Source organism: Pithys albifrons, chromosome 3 (assembly GCF_047495875.1).
Source record: "Pithys albifrons albifrons isolate INPA30051 chromosome 3, PitAlb_v1, whole genome shotgun sequence".
NCBI lineage: Eukaryota > Metazoa > Chordata > Aves > Passeriformes > Thamnophilidae > Pithys > Pithys albifrons.
Window position 1 is genome coordinate 45,312,226 of NC_092460.1, and position 25,216 is coordinate 45,337,441.

The 25,216-nt window shown below is 42.0% G+C and overlaps 1 protein-coding gene across 3 annotated transcripts; it reads right to left on the reverse strand.

Annotated features, from left to right (window-relative positions):
- Nucleotides 1-756: 756 nt before the first annotated feature.
- On the reverse strand, nt 757-24,433 carry KRAS (KRAS proto-oncogene, GTPase). Of its 3 annotated transcripts, none has more exons than XM_071551602.1 (6): nt 24,319-24,433; nt 22,946-23,189; nt 17,255-17,433; nt 15,667-15,826; nt 8,970-9,055; nt 4,397-4,514 (listed from the first exon to the last, which is right to left on the reverse strand). In XM_071551602.1, the coding sequence occupies exons 2-6, from the start codon at nt 23,054-23,056 to the stop codon at nt 4,487-4,489; spliced, it is 564 nt and encodes a 187-aa protein (XP_071407703.1). In that variant the 5' UTR covers nt 23,057-23,189; nt 24,319-24,433; the 3' UTR covers nt 4,397-4,486. The 3 variants fall into 3 exon arrangements, with proteins under 3 accessions (XP_071407702.1, XP_071407703.1, XP_071407701.1); XM_071551600.1 differs by having other exon boundaries at nt 4,425-4,514; nt 8,932-9,055; XM_071551601.1 differs by lacking the exon at nt 8,970-9,055 and having other exon boundaries at nt 757-4,514.
- Nucleotides 24,434-25,216: the final 783 nt, after the last annotated feature.

Genomic DNA, 25,216 nt, shown 5'->3' on the forward strand with positions numbered 1-25,216 from the left:
AGGGCAGTGACCCTTCCCCTGGACTCTGCCTTGGGGAGGCCACACCTTGAGGGTTGTGTTCAGTTCTGGGCCCCTCAGTTGAGGAAAGAGATTGAGGGGCTGGAGCGGGGCCAGAGAAGAGCAACGAGGCTGGAGAAGGGACTGGAGCACAAGTGCTGTGGGGAGAGGCTGAGGGAGCTGGGGGTGTTTAGCCTGGAGAAGAGGAGGCTCAGAGGTGACCTCAGCACTGTCTGGAACTCCCTGCAGGGAAGTTCTGGCCAGGTGGGGGTTGGTCTCTTCTCCCAGGCACTCAGTAATAGGACAAGAGGGCACGGACTCAAGCTCTGCCAGGGGAAACTGAAGTTGGAGAGCAGAAAAAAATTCTTTCCAGAGAGAGTGCTCAGGCATTGGAATGGGCTGCCCAGAGAGGGGGTGGATTCCCCATCCGTGGAGGTTTTTAACCTGAGCTTGGCCGTGGCACTGAGTGCCATGATCTGGTAAAGGGACTGGAGTTGGCCCAAGGGTTGGACTTGATGATTTTGGAGGTCTTTTCCAACCCAATCCATTCTGTGATTCTATGAACTGCTCTGAAATAGGATGCAGGTGCACCTTCCCTGAGCAGCACCCTCTGAGAGGCAGGGACAGCAGCTTTGGGACAGGCAGCACCAGAAGAAATACAGGAAATAAATGGGGGCCAACTGCCAAACACACATTGTGTGGATGCTCCGAGATCAGGTGCTGAAATTCCTGCAGAGAAAAAGGAAGCTGGGACAGAAACACACAATAACTATTTTTTATTACATTGCAATAAATAGGAGCAGTACAGTTTGACAAAAAAATGACAAATTCCAGATCACCTCACAGCACATACTCCTAAAACATTAAAAAATTTAAACAAACAGTGGTCTTTTTTTTTTCCTTTTTTTAACTTAATGTCTGGCATGACCAACATTCCTAGGTCACACAACCAAATTATGGAAAAACTGGATCACACTGCATATGTTCCACATCAAATAAAAGCACAATGTACAAAATGTGCATGTTTCAGTTTACACTATACAAAAATAGTTAAAATACATTCCAGGTAAACATATTACATTAAGAAGTCATTCTAGTAAGAAGTTGGCACTCAAGAGGAAAAAGCAGAAGTATTTTCAACATGAAAACACAAGACAGTGGAATAAAGAAATGTTAGGAAAGATTTACCATCTATGTAGCTTTATGTAAACTTGAGACAAAATGATTTGTTTTACAGTTTGATGGTCTTTGAAGGTAATGACTGTATTGCTTCATAGTACAGACGAGAGCAGAAGATTGTGTGTGTCAGTATTTACCCATTCCAGAGATCCTGTTACTGTAACAAAGTCCACACTCCTCAGTTAGCAAAAAAATTCAGGGTAGTGAAACTGGTCAGAATAATCAAATTTGGAGCAAACCAATGCCAAGGGTGTTTACCAGAGTTACATAAAACTACTGTAAGAAGGTGTTACTCCCTGACACATGGCAATCCCACAGGTTAATGTGGTCAGTGACTCCCATGTTCATTCAGTAGTTGCTCTCAGGACAGACAAGCACCCAGGGATGTTCTGTGAAAGCATTTCAGGTAGAGCAAGGCAGTAAGGATGGGATCAACTTGTGCAAGCTGCAATCCAACATGCTTCACCACATTTAAGTTGGAGATCAGAAAAACCTTCTTTGCAGAGAGAGTGCTCAGGCATTGGAATGGGCTGCCCAGAGAGGGGGTGGATTCCCCATCCCTGGAGGTTTTTCAACTGAGCTTGGCCGTGGCATTGAGTGCCATGATCTGGTAAAGGGACTGGAGTTGGCCCAAGGGTTGGACTTGATGATTTTGGAGGTCTTTTCCAACCCAATCCATTCTATGATTCTATGAAATCTCAACAAATACTAAGACAAAACTGCACAACAGTGGCAAGGATGTGGTTTGGGTTTGGTTTTTTGTTTTTGGGGTTTTTTTAGTAAATAAGGGCTAATCTAAATGGATTTTTTACTAATTTAGTCAGACTGGCAGCTACAGATCACATTTGCTGAAAAAACCCTTCAACACTAGTTTATATATAGCTTTATAGTAGAGCTGTATAAATCCACATTTGATGAATATGACATTTCAGCTACAATTTCCTAACAGCTTTTAGTTAAATTAACGTCAGAATTTTAGACCAGCCCTAATTTTACATGCAGTGTGACTCAGTTACCAAAATTAAAGTAACCTGAAGATTACTTCCATTTGCTGTCAACTTTTGCTACGTTCTTCATGTGTAGTCAAGAGTGTCTAAAATGTGCAAATAACTGTCTCCAACACATTTTAACCTTGGAAGCTCTGAAACACCTTGTGACATAAAGAATCTGTTCTTACTGGTCCTTACAATCTAATATTAGCTCTCCTGTTACTGCTTTACAGGATAGTTCATTATCTTCGTTCCACACTGTAGCTGAAGGGAGGGAAGGGCTTGGATTTTGGAGATGGATGGGAATGGGGGACACGGGCAGGGAAAGGTGTGATTTCTCTCAGCCCCATGGAAATTAAAGAACAAACAGGATGTGTTCCCTGCCAGCTTTGCACCTCTCCACCTCCAACAGTCAACTCTGGGATTTTGGTGTAGAAGCAAAATACTTTTCTCATGCAGCTGCACCTTTGGCTTCATGGAAATGGTCCAGGTACACAGTGCAATTTTTACAGACCTGTGTCAAATTTCCAGGGAATTGTTTAGGTATACCTTAGGGCAGTGCTGCTATTCCCTGTTCCCAACCTTCCAGTGTCCTGAACTATCCTACTTCAGTGTCTTGTGTCTTCTTTTTGGGCCACACCAGAGCCACATCTGTCACTCTGCAGCTGAGTTTAGCTACTATGAAGAAAAGAACCTTCAGGGACCAAAGCTCTAATGAAACAAACAATTCCACATTTACAGAGAGACAAGAGGAACTGGCAACACTGCAACTACTGCCTTGTACTTCAGTGCAGAATAACTAGGCTACTGCAGTACCAAAAAGTGAAAGCTCCTACAAAAATCCTGCATTAATTCCAATCAGAAAAAAAAAGAGGGGAAGGGAAAACAAAATCACAAAGAGAACTTAATCACAGAGAAAGACAACACTAAAATCTTGTCTAGCTTCAGGACAGTCTAGACACTGGAATGCCACTCACCAACTATTAAATCTGTGCAACAAAACTAGTACTTCACAGACATCACACAAACAACACTGACTCTGAAAACCATGCTGACAGTTTGTGCAAATTCCACATCATTTCTATGGAATAGTGGATTCCCAAATTATTTGCATGAAGCAGCTAAATTCAACTCATTCATTCACTCATTTGATGTTACTACAATTTAAGATTTCTCCCCTATTTTGCATAAAACTTGGGCATCTGGAAATATTTAATGCCACTCATGGGGAAAAAAAAAGAATTGTTTTACTATAATTTAGGATTAATTCTGATTTAATTCTTACTGTAAGTTCTGATTTAATTCTGAATTAATCTAAGAATTTGAATCAACTTACCTATTAAGGCTTTCTAAGTATTTCCTGGAGACTCTGAGGGTGAAATCCTGCACCTACAGAGCAAAGCTACAGAAAGGTTTGACACTGGGGGATTTCACCTTGGTCTTCAGCCACAAAAAGTCAGTGAAGGTCTTAAAGCAATGCATTAACAACAGCAAATCAACCTAATTAGAACTTTTACTTTTTCCATTGCCAGATGTGCATTGTTGTCTTTTTTACAATTTTTTCTTTTTTTTTACCTTTTTTTATAGAAAAAATAGAGTCTTTAAGGAGTGATCGTGACAAATTGCAATGAAATCTTTTTTTTCTGAAAGTTTTTATCTTTACATTCATTAAAGTTGATCTGAAATGCTACAAGACTAGATGCCTAGAAGCAAAATCTACAGGAAGACTATAAAGGCTTCTGGTCTCTCTCTATTGCAATAATCAGTCTAAAATAAAGGAAAGGCTAAAATGAAAGTCTCTTTTGCTAACTAGTCCTTCTTCCCAACCCCCAAAATTGCCAGGGGATGTGATTTATGTAATTCACAGAATGTGTATTCACTGTTTGCTTTGCACACAGAACAGAAGTTCACAATCAGTAAGAAAAATAGGAAGTTACCAACTGTGCATGCACCAAGGAGTCCTAAGAAAGTTCTCAGGGATTTGTGTGTGGTTTTTTTTGTCTGTTTTGTGTTTTTGTTTGTTTTCTTTCACAGGCATTGCTAGTTCAAGAATCAACAGTCAAAGAATACTGGCACTTTAAGAGGAATGAAGTTTCCACTGTCATTTCAAACAAGCATTCAGGTAAAGCTAAGAGGATCATGAAGCAGAAAGGAAAGTAATGCTAAAACAAATGCTAATAATTTAGTGTAATGTACAAAATTACTTCAGTATTTCTTAAGGATAAATTGTATTTACATAACTATACACTTTGTCTTTGTCTTCTTTTTCTTCTTTTTACCATCTTTGCTCATCTTCTCTTTGTGTTTTCTGATTTCTCGGACTAATGTGTAGAAGGCATCATCAACACCCTGCAAAGACACAAACATGAGGATCAGAGCAAGCCTTGTCTGTGTCCATCTCACCTGCCCAGGTGAAGGCGGTTCCATCAGCAGCTGCTTTGCTGCCTGCCATCCTTTGGACAATTAATCCTCACTACAGGCTGTCCCAGTCCCCAGTTCTGTTCCCAAACTGGGCTTAGGGGCATCCTGCAGGTGAATTCCTGCTCAGGGCATGAGCACAGACACCCCACAGGTCAAATTCCATGATTTATGTGGGAAGGAGAGAGGTGTGTCCTGCTTTCTGCTCCATCTCAGAGAGGGCACGTTGTCCCAACTCAAGCTAGAGAAATACAGTAAATATACTGTGTAGACAGACATAGATAGTACCACACATTTAGATTCACAGAATGGTTTGGCTTGGAAAGGACCTTAAAGCTCATCTTGTTCCATGGGCAGGGACACCTTCCACTGTCCCAGGTCACTCAGAGCCCCATCCAGCCTGGCCTTGGACACTTGCAGGGATGGGGCAGCCACAGCTTCTCTGCCCAACCTGTGCCAGGGCCTGCCCACCCTCACAGGAGGTTCTGAAGCATCAGCTACTTTTGTTTATGCCTTAATCATCTGTATGGACCTCTAAAAAGTAAACTCAAGTATCTGTACCAGTAATTCAATACCAAAGACAGTTATGGTTAATACACATATTCAAATAATTTCTCAGGCACACTGATACAGTAATCACACCACAATTTTGGAAATTTTCACATATGCAAATCAGTTGAATCAATCCCTTCTCCCAGTGAAAAATAATTATCTAATAAATCATTCCAGTCAACTTGTATAGTTAAAGGCACATGGAACACATTATCTCTGGTGCTGTATCATGTACAGTCACTTAAAATTTCCATGGCTCCATTAATTATGCTACAGACATAAAAGATAATGTTTGTTCACAGACACAAAAGTTAATATTTGTTGACATTGAGTAGTTTTATGCTATTTTGGAGGGTAGTTATAGCTGCAAAAGTTGACCTCTGGTCACAAGAGACCAGTATATCCAAAAACCTGGTATGAACCATTATCAAGTACAATGTTATGCTATAACATTGTGTACCACTTATCAACCTATTTACCTCAAACCATTTCTGGCCTGGCTTTCACGTTTCTTCAAATCCCAATAAAGTCCCCATGTTGTCAGTCAGTCTTTAATAATTTAAGTAGAAGCAGTTATAAAATCATGAAGATAAAAAAAATTTCTTGATTCTTTGCTGCTTTACTCCTTGTAATATCCTTTATCTGGATCAGGAATGGCTGTATAATGTTACTGGATCACAGCAGCCAGCCTATCTCCCAATATTAATAGTACCCTTTTTTTATACTGCAAGACCTTGCAAATAATCTGTTTTACATTTTGAGGTATTACTGATCAATATGAAATTGATGCTTTAATCCTTTGAGAATTAAAAATACTTGGTATTATTTTACAGACAGCTACTTGCTTCTGTCTTCAGCATTACTGCACCAAGTGAGTACTCAGCAATGTTCATGCAGGGAAATGGTGTAGAAGTAGCTCAAAGTGATTCTGCTGCAGGCCTCAGTATTAAGGAGGAGAACAGCACTAAGAATCACAACAGAGAGAACAGTTTCATCCTCAGAACACAAGAATGGTGTAAGAAAAACCTTTGCACAATGTTCTTCTGTAATTCCTTACAGAACCACCTCTCAGAACTGCCTTTCAGTTGGAGTCTTCAAATGAGACACACTTAAAAATTACAATTTAAGTCTTCAAATGCATCCTAGAATCACAGAATCATAGAATGGATTGGGTTGGAAAAGACCTTCAAGATCATCAAGTCCAACCCTTGGGCCAACTCCAGTCCCTTTACCAGATCATGGCACTCAGTGCCATGGCCAAGCTCACTTTAAAAACCTCCAGGGATGGGGAATCCACCCCCTCTCTGGGCAGCCCATTCCAATGCCTGAGCACTCTCTCTGCAAAGAAGTTTTTTCTGCTCTCCAACTTCAATTTCCCCTGGCAGAGCTTGAGCCCGTGCCCCCTTGTCCTATTGCTGAGTGCCTGGGAGAAGAGACCAAACCCAGGTTTAAAATAGATGCAGAGAAAACAGTTTGTACAAAGTAATATCCAGACATTATTATGGACCTTTAGACACACAACTTCATCACCAAGGCTGAAATTCTTGTTCTACTAAGATGATGATCTTTCAAACACAGCACATGTTGCAAAATAGAATCACAGAATGGCCTGGGTTGGAGGGCACGTTAAAGATCACCTGGTGATCTTCAGTGATCCTGCTGTGGGCAGGGACACCTTTCACTGTGCCAGGTTGCAGAACTGCCTTAGCTCTCACCCCTGCATTTACACCTTTGTAAATCAAGCCTCATTAATTACTGATGATGTACTTAGCAGTCTGGCCCTGCCACAATTCACCTTCAATTCAGGTAATTAATACAACACGACATAGAAAACTGCGTTTAGAACATGTGAGAAGTGCAGAACTCCAGATCAAGTGAGGTCTTTGCCTTTCCAGCCTGTCCATTAAATTTTCAATGCAAGCAGTGGCTGCTCTGTGTGTCCCTGAAGGCATCGATGGTCAGACCTTTCCAGGCAGCTCTGGGAGCAGGAAGGGACTGCAGGCAGCTGACCTTCCTCCCCCTAACAATGGAGTGGTTGTGTCCAATCCTTTTGGAAAGTTAAGATGTCCTGAATGAGTGCTTTAAATCCAGGCTCAGCCCAGAAACTCACAATTCCTGGGCATGCTCAGCACTAAACCCCAGTGCCTCAATAGAGGTGCATTGACAGGGCTTGCTCCTGGCATTTGTTTTTCTAAAGGGCAACTACAAAAGGCAAAGGGAACAGAAATGTCAGAACTGTTCCCACAGACACAGCCTGCTCCTGGCTGCAGCTTCTCTTTGGGGCACCACATGGTCCCATGACTGCACAGGAGTCTGGAGTGGGCTTGCATGATCACTATCTGTAAGAACTATCAGTAAGAAATGCCAAATTCATAAGGAATTCAGAATTCCTTAATACTCCAGCTCCCAAAATAGGCCCTTAAACAAGTTCTGAATTGTAGGAGTTCTTTTTTGTATTTTTTTAAAATATAATATACATACCTCCACACAGGAAATTATTTGTACCCCCTGTATCACTATGGATAAATCCTTTAATGACAATTTTAATTGCAAATCTAAAATTCCTGTAATTTAAACTTTCCACCATTAACCCAGCTCAACCTGAACGACATTACCTAAAAATCTAATTTACACCCTAGAGAAACTAGGTATGCTTTTGATGTATAAATTTGATGCTTTCAAGGAAGAGCTTTTTTGAGGGTTTTATACTGAGTTTTAGAAATTTCTCCTTTCTGGTTGAAAATTTTCACATTTCCTTCCCTGAGCAGACTCTTGAAGTTCTGTAATCTTATACCCAAGACTATTTTCTAAATAGGGTATAATGAAAAACACAAAACAACAAACGCAAAAAACTCAACAATATCCACTGCTGACAAAAGTTACAAGTCAAGTTCCACTGCCTCTCTGCCAGGCTTTCTGAAATATGAAAACACACCTTGACAAGCAAACAGTTTTTCTTTTATAAAATGGGAAATTTCATCCTAACAACCCACTGTCTGCACTGGTGTAGTAAGAGGTAAAGGATTAGTGGGTCAGTAATATCTGCAAGGAGCTGCTCTGATAGTTTGTTTATTCCAAAACTGCTGGAAGTGATTTAGATGAACTCTTCTTCTACCTCACAATTTCTTCTGCCCTCTCCTCTTCCCTTTTTTATTTTAGTAGAACATAAAAATTTGTGAGAATTTGGGTACTGGCTTTTTTGGTTACTGGTTGTTTTGATTTACTCCCCTCTCTCCTCCAGTTTTATTTCACTATTGTTGAGCCCTCACCTCTTGTAAGGGAGCTCAAAAAAAAGTGAAAACTTATTTTTTCCAAATCTGGATCACTCAGGGCATTATAGTTGACCCAAAACAAAGAAAACTAACATATTTCTGAAAAAGGTACATTTTTTAAGCTGGGGAAACGCAATTTAAAAATGGCATGGCATAAGGAAGGGCCTGAGAACTAAGAAAACCTGTACACCAGCCAAATATTGCTTTGCTGGATTAGGAACCTCCTATTTCTGCACCTGGGAAGGGCTCTAAATATGATTTTCTCCTCTCAATATTCACTTCAACAGCATCTATAATATATTTAAAAAAAACTTGGAGAATTCCAAATACAGTGTTAACCCAGCAAATCCACAGCACCTGGGTGTTTGTCAGGAATACTGCTGAGGACACTGAAATCTGATTGGTTTTGTATCTTAAATTACACTGTCAATTAACCCCCAGATGTTTGATTGGTACACCCCCACCAATCATTTGTGCTTGGCAAGTGATTTTGTTCCACTTCCCCTGTTCCATCCCCAACTTACCCTGTCACATTACAAGGCATTTTTTAATTTTCACGCACCCTGGAGTCTTTTCTTCTCTGCTGAGTTTTTTCACTCTGTACTGACGAATCTCTCGCACCAATGTATAAAAAGCATCCTCCACTCTCTGCATTGTGAAACACAACTCCTTAAAAACTGCTTCATTAATAGCTGAGACACGTTGGAACACCCGTGGAAGGGGGGGGAAAAATGCAACAAACCCACTGAAATGATGAGCTTTACTTGAGAGAAATGGATGGATCTTCATTAATGTATCTGAAATGCTGGGATTGCTCATCTGCTGACTGATAAATACTTTCAATACAAGCAGAGCAGACACATTTATTGATCAGCAATTATGATGAATATCTATTCTTCAGGCTCTCCTTTTTTTTTTCCTGTGCATGGTAACACTTGGCCAAAAAAAGATTAAAACTTATTTTCTTTCACTGCAAACCACACTGAAAATAGCACTGCTTGTGTTACTGAACCTTTCCCCACATTTCTGTGGGAATGGGTGTGTTTAGGAGGCACAAAATCTTGTGAGATTGTTCACTGGAGAGTTCTTACAAACAGTTACTGGCACTTGCCACCTACTGGCACTTCAAAGTGAGAAAACCTGTCAGTGTTCAGGCAGACTTGTTTATGTTCTGTTCTTTAAAAAGGTGGACATTCTTCACAAAAATCTGTGTTAACAAGTTCAAGTGTAGAAAAAGTCTCACTGGGGTAACTCCCTAAGTGGTTATAAAGAGATAAAATCTTCTAAGAATACTAAATATTGGGCAACATTATTTTAAAAGCTACTTTACAGAGCAAACACTATGTTAGTAAATTTAGGAAAAGTGACATTTGAGCCCTGGCAGGAAACAGTTCATGACTATCCTGTTGGAGGGCTCAGTTCACACCAAGAGGACACTCCTAATCTGCTCTCTCTGGCCACTCAGGCAACAAAGAGGGTCCCACAACAACTAAATGCGAACAAATTCTGCTGCTCAGGTTTTTATGTGCTTGAGAAAAACTCCTAAGGGATTCCAGGGATGACACAGAGCTACGTATTTTACTCCTCTGGTCTCACACCCTACTTTTCTGCAGCTCTGCATTTAGGCCACTTGGATATGACACCACAAGCATTAAAAAAATGAAAAAAAATATGTAAGGACTGAAGATATCTTTAACCAGATACAATATAAAGAGTTGCAGCACCAGCTCTAAGTGGTAATATCTGTTATTTTAAACTGACTGTATCTGTGCATAAACTTAGAAATTTAGATCAATCTGTGAGGATGTTCTTGTTATAACAAGATGCAAAATGATTCCAAGGGGAGAGCAAATATCTCCTCTGCCTTACTATCAATCTCACTACTTGTCTCCTCAATCAGATCAACAAGGTTATTAATATAATACAAACTCATCATTTGAAAATAAAACCAGAGCAAAGTGATGACTGTGGAAAGCAGCACAACAATTCTGGCCCCAAATCTTTATTGCTACCCAATGCACAGTATGGGCTTTTATTTGGCAGATTCTCCACAAATTTTCTCTCCAATTCATCTTCATATTATGCCCCTAATAACAAAAAACATTTACTGCCACAGGTACTGGGTCATTTTGCATGACCTGTGCCCTCAGGTATCACACCGAAGACTCATTCTTACCACACTGCTGCTTATCTGAGGGTTCTTCCAAACTACAGCCATTTAAATGTGAAGATTCAATTAATTAGATTAATTTATTGGGTCTTATTTCTCTGTATATACATAATGTGCCCTGTTGAGATGTGTAGAAGTATGGACGAGATGACAAGTCTCACATTCCAGGTCTGAGAGTTTGCAAAATGTAAAGAAAGCCATTAAAAATGGCAAAAGCCAAGTAAAGCTCATCATTTCATGTTTCATGTTGAAGTTTCTTCCTGAAGTGGAAACAGGAATCATTGATCAGCCAAAGCACAGGCTGTACAGGAATCAATGGCTTTGCAAATCTGCTGTTTGGCTGTAGAAAGAGATCATTTGATTATGGAGCTTTGACATGAATAATTAGGTAACAATTCTTCACCAACATTTACTGCCAACTTTCCCATCACCAACATGAGCTGTAATAATTTGCTTTAGCAATGCAGAGATGGAGAGACACAGAAGGAGAGAAGAAACTGCTGCTACTGCCACCACCAGGAACAGTCTTATGAAAAACCTGCACAGACACTTATTTGATAATTCCATTAGCACAAAGGGACATTTTTAAGAGCCAGGTGCCAGTCTTGCAAGTTTAAGTCATTTTGATACCAATTTCTTTTAAGATTCTTCAGTGTTTTTCCCTTCAGTGAGCAATGACCATGTATATAAAATACAACCAGTTCTTTCAGCTGTCAGAACTAGAAGCAAAAATACCCTTTGGCACTTATTAAAAACTTACAGCCCAAAGAACCCATGACCTTGAGGCAACATTTTCAAGATGCTTTTGACTCCTGAATGACAGCCAAACTCTCAATTTAAAACATGACTACGTGCAAAGAAAGCCTGTTTCAAACACAGACCAAAGTACAAACAGGAATTTTCACGTGTTCTGTTTCTCTAAATAGCACTTAAATAAAACTACTAAAAGTTATTCTTGACACCTCAAAAGTGTCCTATGCCCACCTTTATACCCTTTATCACAGTTGGGCTTTTAAAAGCAACTGCTGGGCAAATTAAATTAAAAAAATTAAAATTAAAATTATTCATGAAGACACAAGGGAGAAAAACCACTGGATAAAAGCACTCCCAACATAAAACTTGGTAGTGGAAGATACAGCTCAACCAGTACTGGAGAATACAGAACCCTGCAAAAATCTACCAGTCCATGGAAGATCCATCTTATGGCTAATTTCTTCTGTCTTTAAAACAGACATAATACTTTGAAGGGTTGGTTGGAAATTGATGCTACAATTCAGCCACATGCAGAACCTCCTCTAGTTTGGAGAGGGAAGGAGGGAAGGAGGGAAGGAGGGAAGGAGGGAAGGAGGGAAGGAGGGAAGGAGGGAAGGAGGGAAGGAGGGAAGGAGGGAAGGAGGGAAGGAGGGAAGGAGGGAAGGAGGGAAGGAGGGAAGGAGGGAAGGAGGGAAGGAGGGAAGGAGGGAAGGAGGGAAGGAGGGAAGGAGGGAAGGAGGGAAGGAGGGAAGGAGGGAAGGAGGGAAGGAGGGAAGGAGGGAAGGAGGGAAGGAGGGAAGGAGGGAAGGAGGGAAGGAGGGAAGGAGGGAAGGAGGGAAGGAGGGAAGGAGGGAAGGAGGGAAGGAGGGAAGGAGGGAAGGAGGGAAGGAGGGAAGGAGGGAAGGAGGGAAGGAGGGAAGGAGGGAAGGAGGGAAGGAGGGAAGGAGGGAAGGAGGGAAGGAGGGAAGGAGGGAAGGAGGGAAGGAGGGAAGGAGGGAAGGAGGGAAGGAGGGAAGGAGGGAAGGAGGGAAGGAGGGAAGGAGGGAAGGAGGGAAGGAGGGAAGGAGGGAAGGAGGGAAGGAGGGAAGGAGGGAAGGAGGGAAGGAGGGAAGGAGGGAAGGAGGGAAGGAGGGAAGGAGGGAAGGAGGGAAGGAGGGAAGGAGGGAAGGAGGGAAGGAGGGAAGGAGGGAAGGAGGGAAGGAGGGTTAAACTGATCATGTTATTATCACGTGGTGGTGAAATACCAGACATCCATCAGTAAATTCCTGTTAAATAGTGCACAGTCATGAAGTTTCAGAGCTCATCACCCGAAGTTAAGCAGTGCCAGAATCACAGCTCTCCATTCTACCTGAATTTCACCCATTCTGCACATGTATCTTTTTGCTGCAGACCTTTATATTTACATTAGATAAATACAACCTGGTTTCCTTTGCACCCTGGAGCCACTCCCAAGCTCAAGGCCAGAATATCTGCCATCATTCCCAAAGCTTTTTCCTTCCTTGGGGTTTTGTTTTGGGAAGGACTCAGCCTTTTCAGAGAAGCTGAACCCCACAACAGACAAGTGACATGAAAAAACTCAACCCACAATGTCAAGTCTGAGTTAAAACTGCTTGAAAACAAAGTTTTCAGAAGAAACCTGTACACATGACAGGACAAATCCCTACAAAATGGTTCAAGCAAACCAAGTTATCAGTTATTCACGAATTTGAGCTGAGATGTAGGAAGGAGTTTCTGCAAATACTGCTCCTGTTACTTCTTCAGCCAGGCCCAGGTGCTCAACTTCCTTTCCTCACAAGGTTGTGGCCCAACCCACTGCACATCAGACAGCTGAAATAACTACAATTCTTTTTAACAGCATCCTTGTGATTTTGGTCAACTTCTTCATTACACACTTCAGAAGTGTGTTCAAGTACATATTCCCAACCACAAGATTTAATGCTTTGGGGAACCCTTTACTGTATTTACAATAATGTTCCTTTATCTGCTTGTCCTTTGAATTCAATACCAGCAGGAAAGTTGAAGTGTTCCAAGGGAAACAAAGTCCTACAGTATTAATGCCTTGCAAAACCACCAGTACTGCCATGTGTTTACATTCAGAAATAGGATTATCGCTCTTTCCCATAAATTATATTAATTTCAGTCAGTGGTCTAATTAAAGAAATAATAATCTATAGCCCTGTAGCCAAGTTGTAGGGTCCCCTAAGCCAATGTTTCACTCATGAACTCAGTGATTTATATGAATATTCATGTGGGTATTTGGCTTAAAACACAAATCTTTTTGCAGTAAGTTAAAGTTTACATATTTACTGTCAGAATCAAAGAAAAACAGACACACTAACTTTTAGAACTGCTTATTTTTGCTCTTCATTTCAGTGTTTTTCTCTTTCCTCTTTCTGGCCTTTTCTATGAATTTTTGAAGATCTTAAAAACTGACTTAGCTGGAACTGAGACCTTGTTCTGTATGAACATACAATTCCATTAGATTCTTATTTAGACTGACTTTTAGGCAAAGACTGAACAAAACTACAGTTCATGGACCACAAGCAGGTCACACAATGGTTTGAATCCCTTAAATTAAAATTATTTTGGAAGAACATGTGTGTGTATATGTATTTTTTTCTACGTATGACAGTGTAACTGAAAAATCATTCTATGTACATGCACATGGAGGCACATACACACAATCACATACATTAACAGTTAGATGATCTTGCTGTAATTAAAGATCAGGTTCTTCCTCCAATTCCCTTCTCAAAAGTATTTTATTGACACAGCATCTTATGAAGCAGTTTCATAACACACCATGCTCTGAAGAGCACTGGGAAAGAACCAGCAGCCACACCCAGAGGTGCCAAATTTTAGAAGCCAACGTGCTCAAAAAAGTCTGTTTGGCATCTTTATTTTAAAACATCCATGAGATACCTTTAGGGGCTCCTCATCTGTAGAGGGTGTAAACAAAAGCCAACAGCCAGAGCCTTCCCACTGCATTTCAGCTGGCACCTCCGGAAATACAAAGTCATGGATAAAAGCAGTGAAATTACAGGATGACAGTTTATATAACGGTGGGGCTGCTTGGAGGAGTCAGTGCAGGAATCTTGGAAAATACACCATCCTATCAACACACTTGTAATAAAAGTGGCTATGTAAAAAGAATATATCCCCAAAGCCTGGTGGTCTATAAAACAGACAGAACAAAATCAAATCTAGATTGTCAGTACAGAAATTCTATTATTTCCAACCTCAAACGTAATTTCAGAGATGTTTTTTTACCCTCCCATCTTGATGACAGACACTAATACAGGACCACCCAAACAAAGATAATTGTAATTATTCAGTCCACTTATGTGTATCATTCTTCAGGACATTCGTGTGGCCTAATTTATTCTCAGCCATTAAAGTTCTGTAGCTCTGCTTTTTTTTCTTCTTAATCCTACCTAGCAGAGACTTTCTCTGTTGCCAAAAGTTAGTGTTCCGTTTTAAAGTTTTACTAATTAATCCAGGTTTCCACTTGTCAGAAGACTTGGGTGGGTACAGTAAATTTGCACTAATAAAAATATTCATTTCTCAGTAATTTAGATACTGTCTATGAGCAAAAGCTTTATACTCTCAAAAGAAAAACCTTGTATCAGCATTTGCTTTCTTCCACAAATACTGAGCCAGTTCCATCTCTAGTTTCTTTTCTCCTGAGTGCATGGATGTACCACCACATCACCTCAGTTCTTACAAACCCTGAGAGAGGCACTGAAAGGACCAGTTTATGGTACCAGTGGGGTACAATAAACCACCAGGGAGCTCTAAAGTCTTGGAAAAATATCAGTTTATACAAAGAATTAATCCAGTAATTTCAATAAAAAGCCTTATGGCCAATTGCTTATCTATAAAAAGGTCTATCAAGCATGTGCTGCTAAACACAGAATCAATGCCTCATGGAAAAACTCCTTTGGTTATTAATGAGAACACTTAAACCAGAATAAACTAATTAGCTGTTTGTTTAATCCTCCTGCTGGGGGAAAAAAAAACATTTCACCTCTAAGCAGAAGGGCTCTTATTCTGTTAAAACCTCTCAGAACTTTAAGAATGCTGCAAACACCTGAGAGAGGAGAGCAAGAGCAGGCCAGGTGTGACCCTGAGCTGGAGCAGTTGAAGCCAATCACTCATCAATAAACAATTCTCAGTTGTCAGTGAGTTGATAGAAAGAAGAGACACCACAAGGAATTCCAATCTGGAGAAATAAATCTGTGGATATGACCAAGCAATTATCAGGGCCTAGAGTAAGTAGCAGGATGGTAATTCAGAGGAGAGCTCTGCTTTTGCACCTGGGGAGTTTGAGCTTTACCTGTCTTGTCTTTGCTGATGTTTCAATGAAAGGAATTCCGTAACTTCTTGCTAAATCCTGAGCTTGTTTTGTGTCTACTGTTCTGGAAGGCAAATCACATTTGTTTCCTACTAGCACCATTGGGACATCTTCAGAGTCTTTAACTCTCTTTATTTGTTCCCTAAAAAGAAGGGAAAAAATAGATTATATTTAACAGGCATTAGTATTAATATGATCAACTTTAGAACAATTTTAAAAAATTAACAAATTCCATAATCTTTTTTTATGTTCATTTAATACATACACACTATTAGAAGCCACAAAAAAATAAATTGACCAATGAGGTCACCATCAAGTTTATCACTTTAGTAACAATCTACTATAGATTCTGATGTCACTACACTGAGTTTTTCTCATTTTTACTTTTTAAAGTTTTTAACAGCTAATTCCAGAACTAATCTGAGAAGTTCTGGTGTAAATCTCACTACTTACCTTTCATACTCATAACTCACCGTACTCAATTTGTTTGCCAAGATAAAACATTATCAAAAGCTCTATGCCCATTGTCTTCATTTTGATTTGGGTTTGGGGGGGACTTTGTGATTTTTTTTTTTAATTAAAGACAGCATTACAAAGTCTGCATTTAGACAGGAGTTTTTAAAGTCTGAAGACCACCAGTCTGGCTCTTTACAAAGAGAGATCCTTTCAGCCACTAGTTAGAAAGCATCTTGAAATACCAGTTGGATGTACTTGTCCAGAATCTCAAATAAAAATCCTTCATTTCATCATTTCTGCCTTCCCATCTATCTTGCCTTTTTTTCCCTTCTTCCTCTACAGCCAGAGGAAACCCCTTTGTAATGTTATTTTAAATGCCTAACTATGAACAGCTTAACATTGTGTGTTTGGGATTAATCTTTGATGCTGCAAAACTCAGTGATCCACAGTGGGATTTGCTTTGCCTCCTAACAGAATATCCCAGGAAAATTCAGGATAATACTCAGGTAATAAGTTACAATTTATCTTCTGTGGTGATCACTGGAGATTGCTTCTATTTCTGTGTTGGTGTAGTTAACAAAGAAAGCAGGAGTTGGTATTTTTAACTAATTATTTTTTTAAAAAGAGAGTTTGAGGGAACTAATAACAGGTTGGTTTTTGGCACATTCTGGAGCTCAGATTTGGTGTGTCTGCCTGTCTCGGGCTCAGGACTCATAAAGGTTCTTCTTCTCATGACATTCCCTGGGTATTTCCTTCTTTCAGCCCAAAACAAAACTCCCAATTGAGATTATTGTCTGTACCATTTCAATTGCTCTGTTTTTATCATCATAACAAACAATTTTACCCATGGAATGGGCAGAATTTACCTTCAGATCAGTCTTCACCAGGAAGGCTCAAGTCATTTTAGTTTATTGTACCACAAGAGCTTTGCCTGCCTAAGTTGCAAACAAGGCAGATTTCCAGATTACCCAAAATTCCAGGTAAAAAGTGCACAATATTGTTAATTTTCAAATTTTCCCTTTGATGCCATTTTAATAAGAGATTATCTGCTGGAAGAACAAGCCCCACATCCATCTAATACAAGAGCTGGGCAATTCTCTCTGCACACACACACCTATAATGGTGAATATCTTCAAAAGATTTTGTGTTGTTTATAGCAAAGACACACAGGAAACCTTCCCCTGTCCTCATGTACTGGTCTCTCATTGCACTGTATTCTTCTTGACCTGCTGTATCCAGAATATCCAAGAGACAGGTTTCTCCATCAATTACTACTTGCTTCCTATAGGAATCCTGAAAAAGAAAAAAATACACCTTGGTTAAACACACACAAGTAAGATTTTAAATATCAGTAACTCTGGAGATACTGGAATTATTTATTAGGAATAGGAATGACTGAAAACACTTAAAAGTTCCAACAGCGTATGTGTATCCACACACACAAAGGGAAGAGTTCTTATTTCTTATTGTGCACAAAAAGAACAAACTGGAGCCAGATCAAAAGCATCTCCCTTGTCTCTGTTAATAGAAGACACTTGTTATCCTGATTTTAAAAGGTTTGACTGTGTTTAAGCCTACTAAATTTACCAATTTATTTTTAAACTAAAATTTGACCTTCATTCTATGGGTGTTCACAAAATCCTTGTGCCACAATAATGAACAAAATAATTAAACCAGAAAGAATACACAGGTAAGGCAACTCCAACAATCTTTGCCACTGAAAAGGACATGAAAAATAAAAACCATTCAGTGTGTGGGACAGGAAATCTGTTTTGTGTTCCTAAGCAGGTGTATATAATAATATCTGTTATTAAGTTACCAAAGTTGAGTTGATAGATTTGAAGTTCAAGCTTTTTAGCCAAGACAGACCAAGAGTCACACAAAAGCCCCCAGTGGGTTGGTTGACAGAGATGTCAGAACAAATTATTTCAGTGCTATCAAATCAAAGCTTTCAGGTCACTGATTCAAGTGGCTAAAACCTGTAAAAAGTCCCAATAACTTGGTATTAATGTCCATTTACATCCCCTTTTTGCTGCATACACAGTTTTAATGCTAAGGATGTGTTATTGCCCAGGAACTTCTATAAACACCCTTATATTTGAAATAAAGCCATGGCAATAAAATTAAAAACACATCACTGAACAGCCCCATGAATTAGTATCAATAAACAGCAGCTGTAATAAATAACAGGTATAAACACAAAATCTTTGCATCAGTTTTCAGATTCCTTAGCTAGAGATTAACATTCTTTATAACACCTTTTACAAAAGGTTCTCTTCTTGCCTCTTGCTCATGGTAAGAAACAAGCAGGAGATTATTCTATAGAATTAGTATATTAAACCAAACAAACTATAATCTCACATTTATCTTAGATGACATTTAACAGTATCAGGTAAAACTATACTGACTGTTTACCTTAAAAAGTTTATCTCCAACATTATTTTGGATCTATTTACTTCACAGAAGTGCAAATTCAGAGTTTAAGTAAGAAGCAGGTAACTTATTTTAGAAACTTGTTTAAATGCTGGTACAGCTGAAGCTCCAAGATGTTTTAAAATAAGGTTAATACTCCATCTCACTGCTTAAAGGGGGGAAAAATCACAAAAAACCAAACCCAAAGGGTGACTCTTCATTCCAATTCTCTTATATTCACCAGCAGGTTCCTCATGTCCCTGGACACTTTTATCACAGTGAACTTCACTTCTATCATTATAACAGACATATTTACAAAGCTTTCCTTTTCTGCTCTTGCAATTTGACTGCTGGTTTAGAAATATGAAAAGCAGTTCTTGAAAAGCCTGTACTATCCCCTTCTTCCAGCTTAGCACTTCAAAGGGAAAGAAATTCCCCTCAACTGAGCTCTAAACAAAAGCTTTAAGTAATTTTCATCAAAGAAAATCATTTTTAAGAAGGAGGAAAATCACTTTCAAGCACTGCTGGCTGTAGCATGTCCACTATGTGAGCAGCAGCAAAGATAAAGGTACAAAAATTACTATTTTGAGATGCTAAGTTGTTTTGCCACTTCTAGTAGAAAACTTTTGTCACTACCTAGAAAGGGAAATTGAGGCAGAAGGAAAAGAGAGATGTGGGATAGAAAATTCAAGCTTATTATTTCCTTCCAGATTACTGTAATTATAAATATTTTGCTTTTTTGCCTTTTATTTCCCCTACCCCGTACAAGTTACCAAACCTGAAATCACATTAAGACTCTTAAGTAAAAACAAAATACAAAGTAGAAGTTAATTTCTAAGTAGCACCAACTCCAAATGTGAAATTGCAATGGACAGACTTGGCAGATCCATGGAATCTTTTTTTATTTTAATGATCACTTAATGTGATTTTACTGACCTTACACAAGGCATAAACCCCAGCATGTTAAAGGAATAATAATTCCATTTGTTCACAAGCACTGATAGAAGATGTGATATGAAATCTCAGCTCTACACTACATATGGAATTTAGCTAAAAGACCCCATTGCTTAATAAAGCTAAGCAAGTAACTAATATTTCCTAAAAAATCAATTATACCAGCAATTTAATGTTAAAACATCACAACTACTGAGACTCAGCTATTGGTGGGAGTTTCACAAGTGCACAGGTCATTTAGGAACACAGATTTAAATATCAGTATTCCTAAATAAGCAGAGGGATTTTGGCTAATCCAATTTAAAAACCTCTGACAAGCAACTGGAAAAGCTGCTCCTTCTCTGAGATGTTTAAAAGATGATACATATTAAGGCCTAAAACACGCTGAAGCTGGGAAATAAAAATAAAATGAAAAGAAAATGAATCCAAACTGCATTTTCAGAACTGAGGTTTAACCAGTCTCGGCCGGTAGAGGGCACTGGCCCAACTCTGTGTGTGAATTTACAAGGGTTGCTGCACATGTATTTGAAAATTCAACACTTAAAATCACTTGGCTATAAATCCCTCTACTTCATGTAAGGTATGAAACTGTGAAACGCATAGATTTGAATAACTGTAGCCACCAAACCACTCGTTTTAATTCCTCCCCCTGCCCTGCCATCTGCTAAGCTGGGATGTAACTAAATAAAACCCTCAAACAGGCCATGAAACTTGCCATTTTCCAAGCAGGTTACTGTTGGAATCATCAGGTCTATTCCACTGAAAACGGCAGGATCAAGGACGCTGTCAAAGCACCTGGGATTAAGGAAATAGACTATTTTTTCCTCTCTTCAACTGCATAGTGTCCTCACAGCATGAGAATATTGGACTTGTGGAGTTTCACTCTGTTAAGCCCAGGAAATATTTGGAATTGCTCAGTAACTGTGCAGTGATGGAATCTACCACAGAAAACAAACACTGAACTCTCTTCTCTGACTAAACCACAACATTTAGCTGGATTATCTGCGAGGGAAATCCAGTATTTTGCTGTATGGAAATGAAAGAAACAGCAGTAAGTGACAAGCACTGGTGACATGAACTACTGTACCACCTCAACTATTTACCAATCAAGGCAATTTTAGCCTTATTTCCTCATACAAACCACTCCACACCTGTTGTTCTCTGATCAGCCCCAAAGGAAGCACCACCACACAACCCTCCTCAGCCCAGGGGGATTGTGCCCAGGCCTTTTTTTTGGCTGCCACTCCAAATCAGAGCCCACTCTTATTGTAACTGAGTTATTGCTACACAATCACAGCACTGTGAACACACACAAGGTGATTTACCACATGAGCAGGAAGATAAATCTCCATCCTCAAGGTCTCAGGATTTACAGGATAAAACCAGGAACTAGCAGAGAAAAACTTGTCATAGTACAGTATCAATACAAGTTGTAAATGCTGGTGTAAAATCCATTAGGTTAATTAATAACCAATGAATTTAGTACTGATTCTGGACCACACCACAGTCATCCTGCACACGACTGAATTTGTGGATGAAGCTGTGGCTGCCCCATCCCTGGAGAGTCCAAGGCCAGGCTGGACAGGGCTCTGAGCAACCTGGCACAGTGGGAGGTGTCCCTGCCCATGGCAGGGGGTTGGAATGGGATGGTCATAGAATCATAGAATGGATTGGGTTGGAGAAGACCTCCGAGATCATCAAATCCAACCCTTGGGCCAACTCCAGTCCCTTTACCAGATCATGGCACTCAGTGCCACGGCCAAGCTCAGTTTAAAACCTCCAGGGAGGTTTAAGTTGCCTTCCAACTCAGGCTGTCCTATGATTCTATGAATAAATAGTTCTGGAATTTTTAGGTTCATTCTATAAGGAAATGTATTTTCATTTTAATATTTTACAGTAACATGGATTTGTTATTCCTCAGAATAACAGAATTCCTCTGAGTAGCAGAATCCCTCAGGGGGTTTAGGAACACTGGCATTCAGGTTCCTGTGTTCCTGAATGGTTTACACAATCACAAAATCCAGACAGAACCTCCACAGCACTTTCTGCAGTGCCCAAACACACCTCTAACCTAAGAGAAACCCAAATAATTATGAACAAGCAAAACATAATATTGATTTTAATTATGAACCAAGACCAACATCCTCCTAAGTTCCTTTTGCAGGAAGAAGTAAAATCCCATTTTTTTTGTTCATCTCAATAAATTGCACGTGTTTTCTGTTTTTTAAGAGTATTTTGGGCAGCTGCTGTTTTAGGATTTCATTCTGAGTAACTGAAAAGAGCTGCTCTCCTGGTGTGAGTCAAACACTCTTCTCTCCACAGGTCTAGTCACGAAATCCTCTGCCAGCAGGATGTTACTTGGCCATTCCACAGAAAGGCAAGACACAAAAAAGGCACATTAAGGTAACCTCAAGCCAACACATCTCTTGTTTGGGGCACTTTAACTCAGGCCTTCACTAAACACAGCTTTTCTACCACCCCAGGGCACTGTCTCCTGTCACTTCTACCTGAAAATCACCACTTAGACACTTTCTAAATCTCCATTTTCAACCCAGATTTAAACCCTTGTGATTCCTTCAGGTGAGCCTGGAAGTGCCTCACTGTATAAACACACAAATGAAGTCACAAGCTGCAGAGCTGCAGTGCTGGGAACATAAAAACCTTGGGTAAATTATTGTGTCATTGCTCCCTTTATAGTGTCTGAGGTTATTAAATGCAACGATCCACAGGAGATTTCAGACAACACCAGTATTTTTCTCATGTTTAAAAGGCAGAGCTTGCCTGCTCATTAAAAAGCTTTAAAACAGCACAACGTTCAAAGCTGAAATACAGTTTCAAACTTTGGGGTGCTGTGGCTTGTATTTCAAAGAATCCAGTAGAGCAGCTGTCCTAGAACACTTTTTCTGGATACAGAAGCCTGCACTGGTGTGCAATAAGAAGGAAAAAAATTACAACAGGCTCCCCTTTTTGCTTCATTCACCCTGCCATTCCAGGACAATCCTCACTGTGAGAAACAGATCCCAATGGTAAAGCTGAGAAAGACTGGCCCACACATTTCACAAGGTTTTCCTCCTTATCAAAGAAGAAAAGGTCATATTTAAGAGGTTGTACAAAGCCATGAAGAGTTTTGCCAAGCGTTTCCAAATGAGTTTAGCAAATACTTTGTCACTGAGATCCTAAGCACGTGCATCCAAACTGTCCGAGAAAACACTGCAATTATCACCATACTTTTAATTAATCCAAACTGTTAATTTTGTTTATTCCACAGACAGAAGCACCACAGCAGTTTCTTCTCCAATGCTGGACCATGCAGACCATTATCTTTGAGCTGTTTTGATTACAAAGCCTTGTTCTTGTGGTTAAAGTGTCCAAAAGCAAACACCCACCATTATCACCGAATAATCTCTCTTCGCAAAAAGTACCAGATGAAATTGTTTACCTCTATTGTAGGGTCATATTCATCCACAAAGTGGTTCTGGATTAGCTGTATTGTCAGGGCGCTCTTGCCTACACCACCAGCTCCAACCACAACAAGTTTATATTCTGTCATTTTTTAGCAGACCTGATGACAAAGAAACCAACATTAAGCAGAGCCGGGCTCCGACTAACGAGGATGCTCTCAGGGCGTTCTCATTCAGCCTCGCGTTCCTCCCGCTATTGCACCGGGAAGCAGCTCCCTCTCCCTGGAAAACAAGACAGAAAGGGATGAGGGAATGCTCGTTCCTCAAGTATTGCACACACAGGGAGTGCGGCGCGGGCGCTGGGCCGGGAAGCTGCGACTACAAAGGTTTAGAGACCCCCCTGCTAAATAGGGGCAAAATGAGGGGAGCGAGGGGGGGGAAATGCAGGGAGTGAGGGGGAAATGCAGGGAGTGAGGGGGAAATGCAGGGAGTGAGGGGGAAATGCAGGGAGTGAGGGGGAAATGCAGGGAGTGAGGGGGAAATGCAGGGAGTGAGGGGGAAATGCAGGGAGTGAGGGGGAAATGCAGGGAGTGAGGGGGAAATGCAGGGAGTGAGGGGGAAATGCAGGGAGTGAGGGGGAAATGCAGGGAGTGAGGGGGAAATGCAGGGAGTGAGGGGGAAATGCAGGGAGTGAGGGGGAAATGCAGGGAGTGAGGGGGAAATGCAGGGAGTGAGGGGGAAATGCAGGGAGTGAGAAGAAACGCGGGGAGTAAGTCGAAAATGCGGGGAATAAATAGAAAATACACTAAATACGTAGAAAATACACTAGACTCTGGAGAAGGTGGAAGAGCGCTCCGTGCCGGGGCTGACCCGGAGCAGGGATTTGGTTCCCGGCCCGGGAGCCCGCCCGGGTTTTCCAGGGGCGTCCCCTCGGGAAGAGCCTCGGGCAGCCGGGAATGCGCCCGCTGTGCCGGGACACGGCTCGGTCCTGCCCCTCACGGCTTCCCACACACACCTCGGGGCGGTGTTCCCTCGTAATTCCCAATCCCTGGGATCCCCCCGAACTTTCCGGGGCTGAGGATCTGGGAGAAAGGGAAGAGGAGATGAACCCCACACCAATACAGGAGGGATAAGGGAGCGGTTGGTGTGTGTGTGTGTGTGTGTGTGAGGGGGGGTGGCTCGGCGGTCAGGGCGTTGCCCACCTGTCCCTTCCCGCCGGGAAGCACCGGGAATGCGGCTCCAGGGGATGCCGGCCGGGCTGCGAGAGGGGAGCGCGGCGGGAGGAGGAAGGGGCCGGCAGGAGGGAAGGGGAGCGGCGGACGGCAGTGCCCGGCTGCCTGCCTGCCCACGGCGGGGGAAAAGCGGGGAGGGAAGCAAGGCAGAGGAGAGGGTCGGCGGGGTGAGGCGGTACCTGGCTGGAGGTGCTGAGGAGCCGGCGGTGCTGGAAGAGCCGGCGGTGCCACCGTGCCCCGTCCCGGCCGCTCCGCGCCCCTTCCCGTCCCGGTGCGAAATGGCGGGGGACGGGCAGGGCGGGGCCCGCCGAGCCGAGCGCCGAGGGCGCGATGGGCGGCCGCCATCGATGCGCTCCGCGCTCCGCCGTCCCCTCGGCGGCACCGCCCGCCCCACTCCGGGGGTGGGGAGGAGAGACCCCGGGTTCGAGACTGGCCGAGGGTTCGGGAGTGGCCGCGGGTTCGAAACCGGCCAAGGGGTCGGGACTGGCCCCGGATTTCAGGCCGGCCGTGGGTTCGCACCGGCCGTGGGATCGGGAGCGGACGAGGGTTCGGGAGCGGCCCCGGGTTCCACACTGGCCGCGGGTTCGGGCGTGGCCGCGCGTTCAAGATCGACCGAGGGTTCGGAACCGGCCGAGGGTTCGGTTTCGGGAATCGGGACCGGCCGCGGGTTCAGGACGAGCCGAGGGTCCGGGAGCGGCCGAGGGTTGGAGACCGGCACCGGATTGCGGACCGGCCAAGGGATCGGGATGGACCGCGGGTTCGGATTCGGGTTTGGATTCGGGACCGGCCGCGGGTTCGAGATTCGGGACCGGCCAAGGGATCAAGACCGGCCGAGGGTTCGAGACCGGCCGCGGGTTTGGGACTGGCACAGGGATCGGGACCGGCTGAGGGTTCGGGAGCGGCTGTGGACACTGATCCACCCAGGATCGCCCGGCAGCACCTCGATCATGTCCAACGCAGGCTGTGGAGATGCTGAAGAGACTGGAAAGGCTGAGGGAGCTGGAGCTGTTCAGCCTCCAGAAGAGACACTGAGAGGGGACCTTCCCCATGTCTGTCAGTGCCTGCAGGGAGGTGGCA

Excerpts from the sequence above, each read along its gene's own strand:
- KRAS (XM_071551600.1), bottom strand. The coding sequence starts at position 23,056 with ATGACAGAATATAAACTTGTTGTGGTTGGAGCTGGTGGTGTAGGCAAG. Across the intron at positions 17,434-22,945 it reads AATATGACCCTACAATAGAG|GATTCCTATAGGAAGCAAGT; the intron begins GTAAACAATTTC and ends TTTCTTTTTCAG. Across the intron at positions 15,827-17,254 it reads GAAGATATTCACCATTATAG|GGAACAAATAAAGAGAGTTA; the intron begins GTGTGTGTGTGC and ends CCTTCTTTTTAG.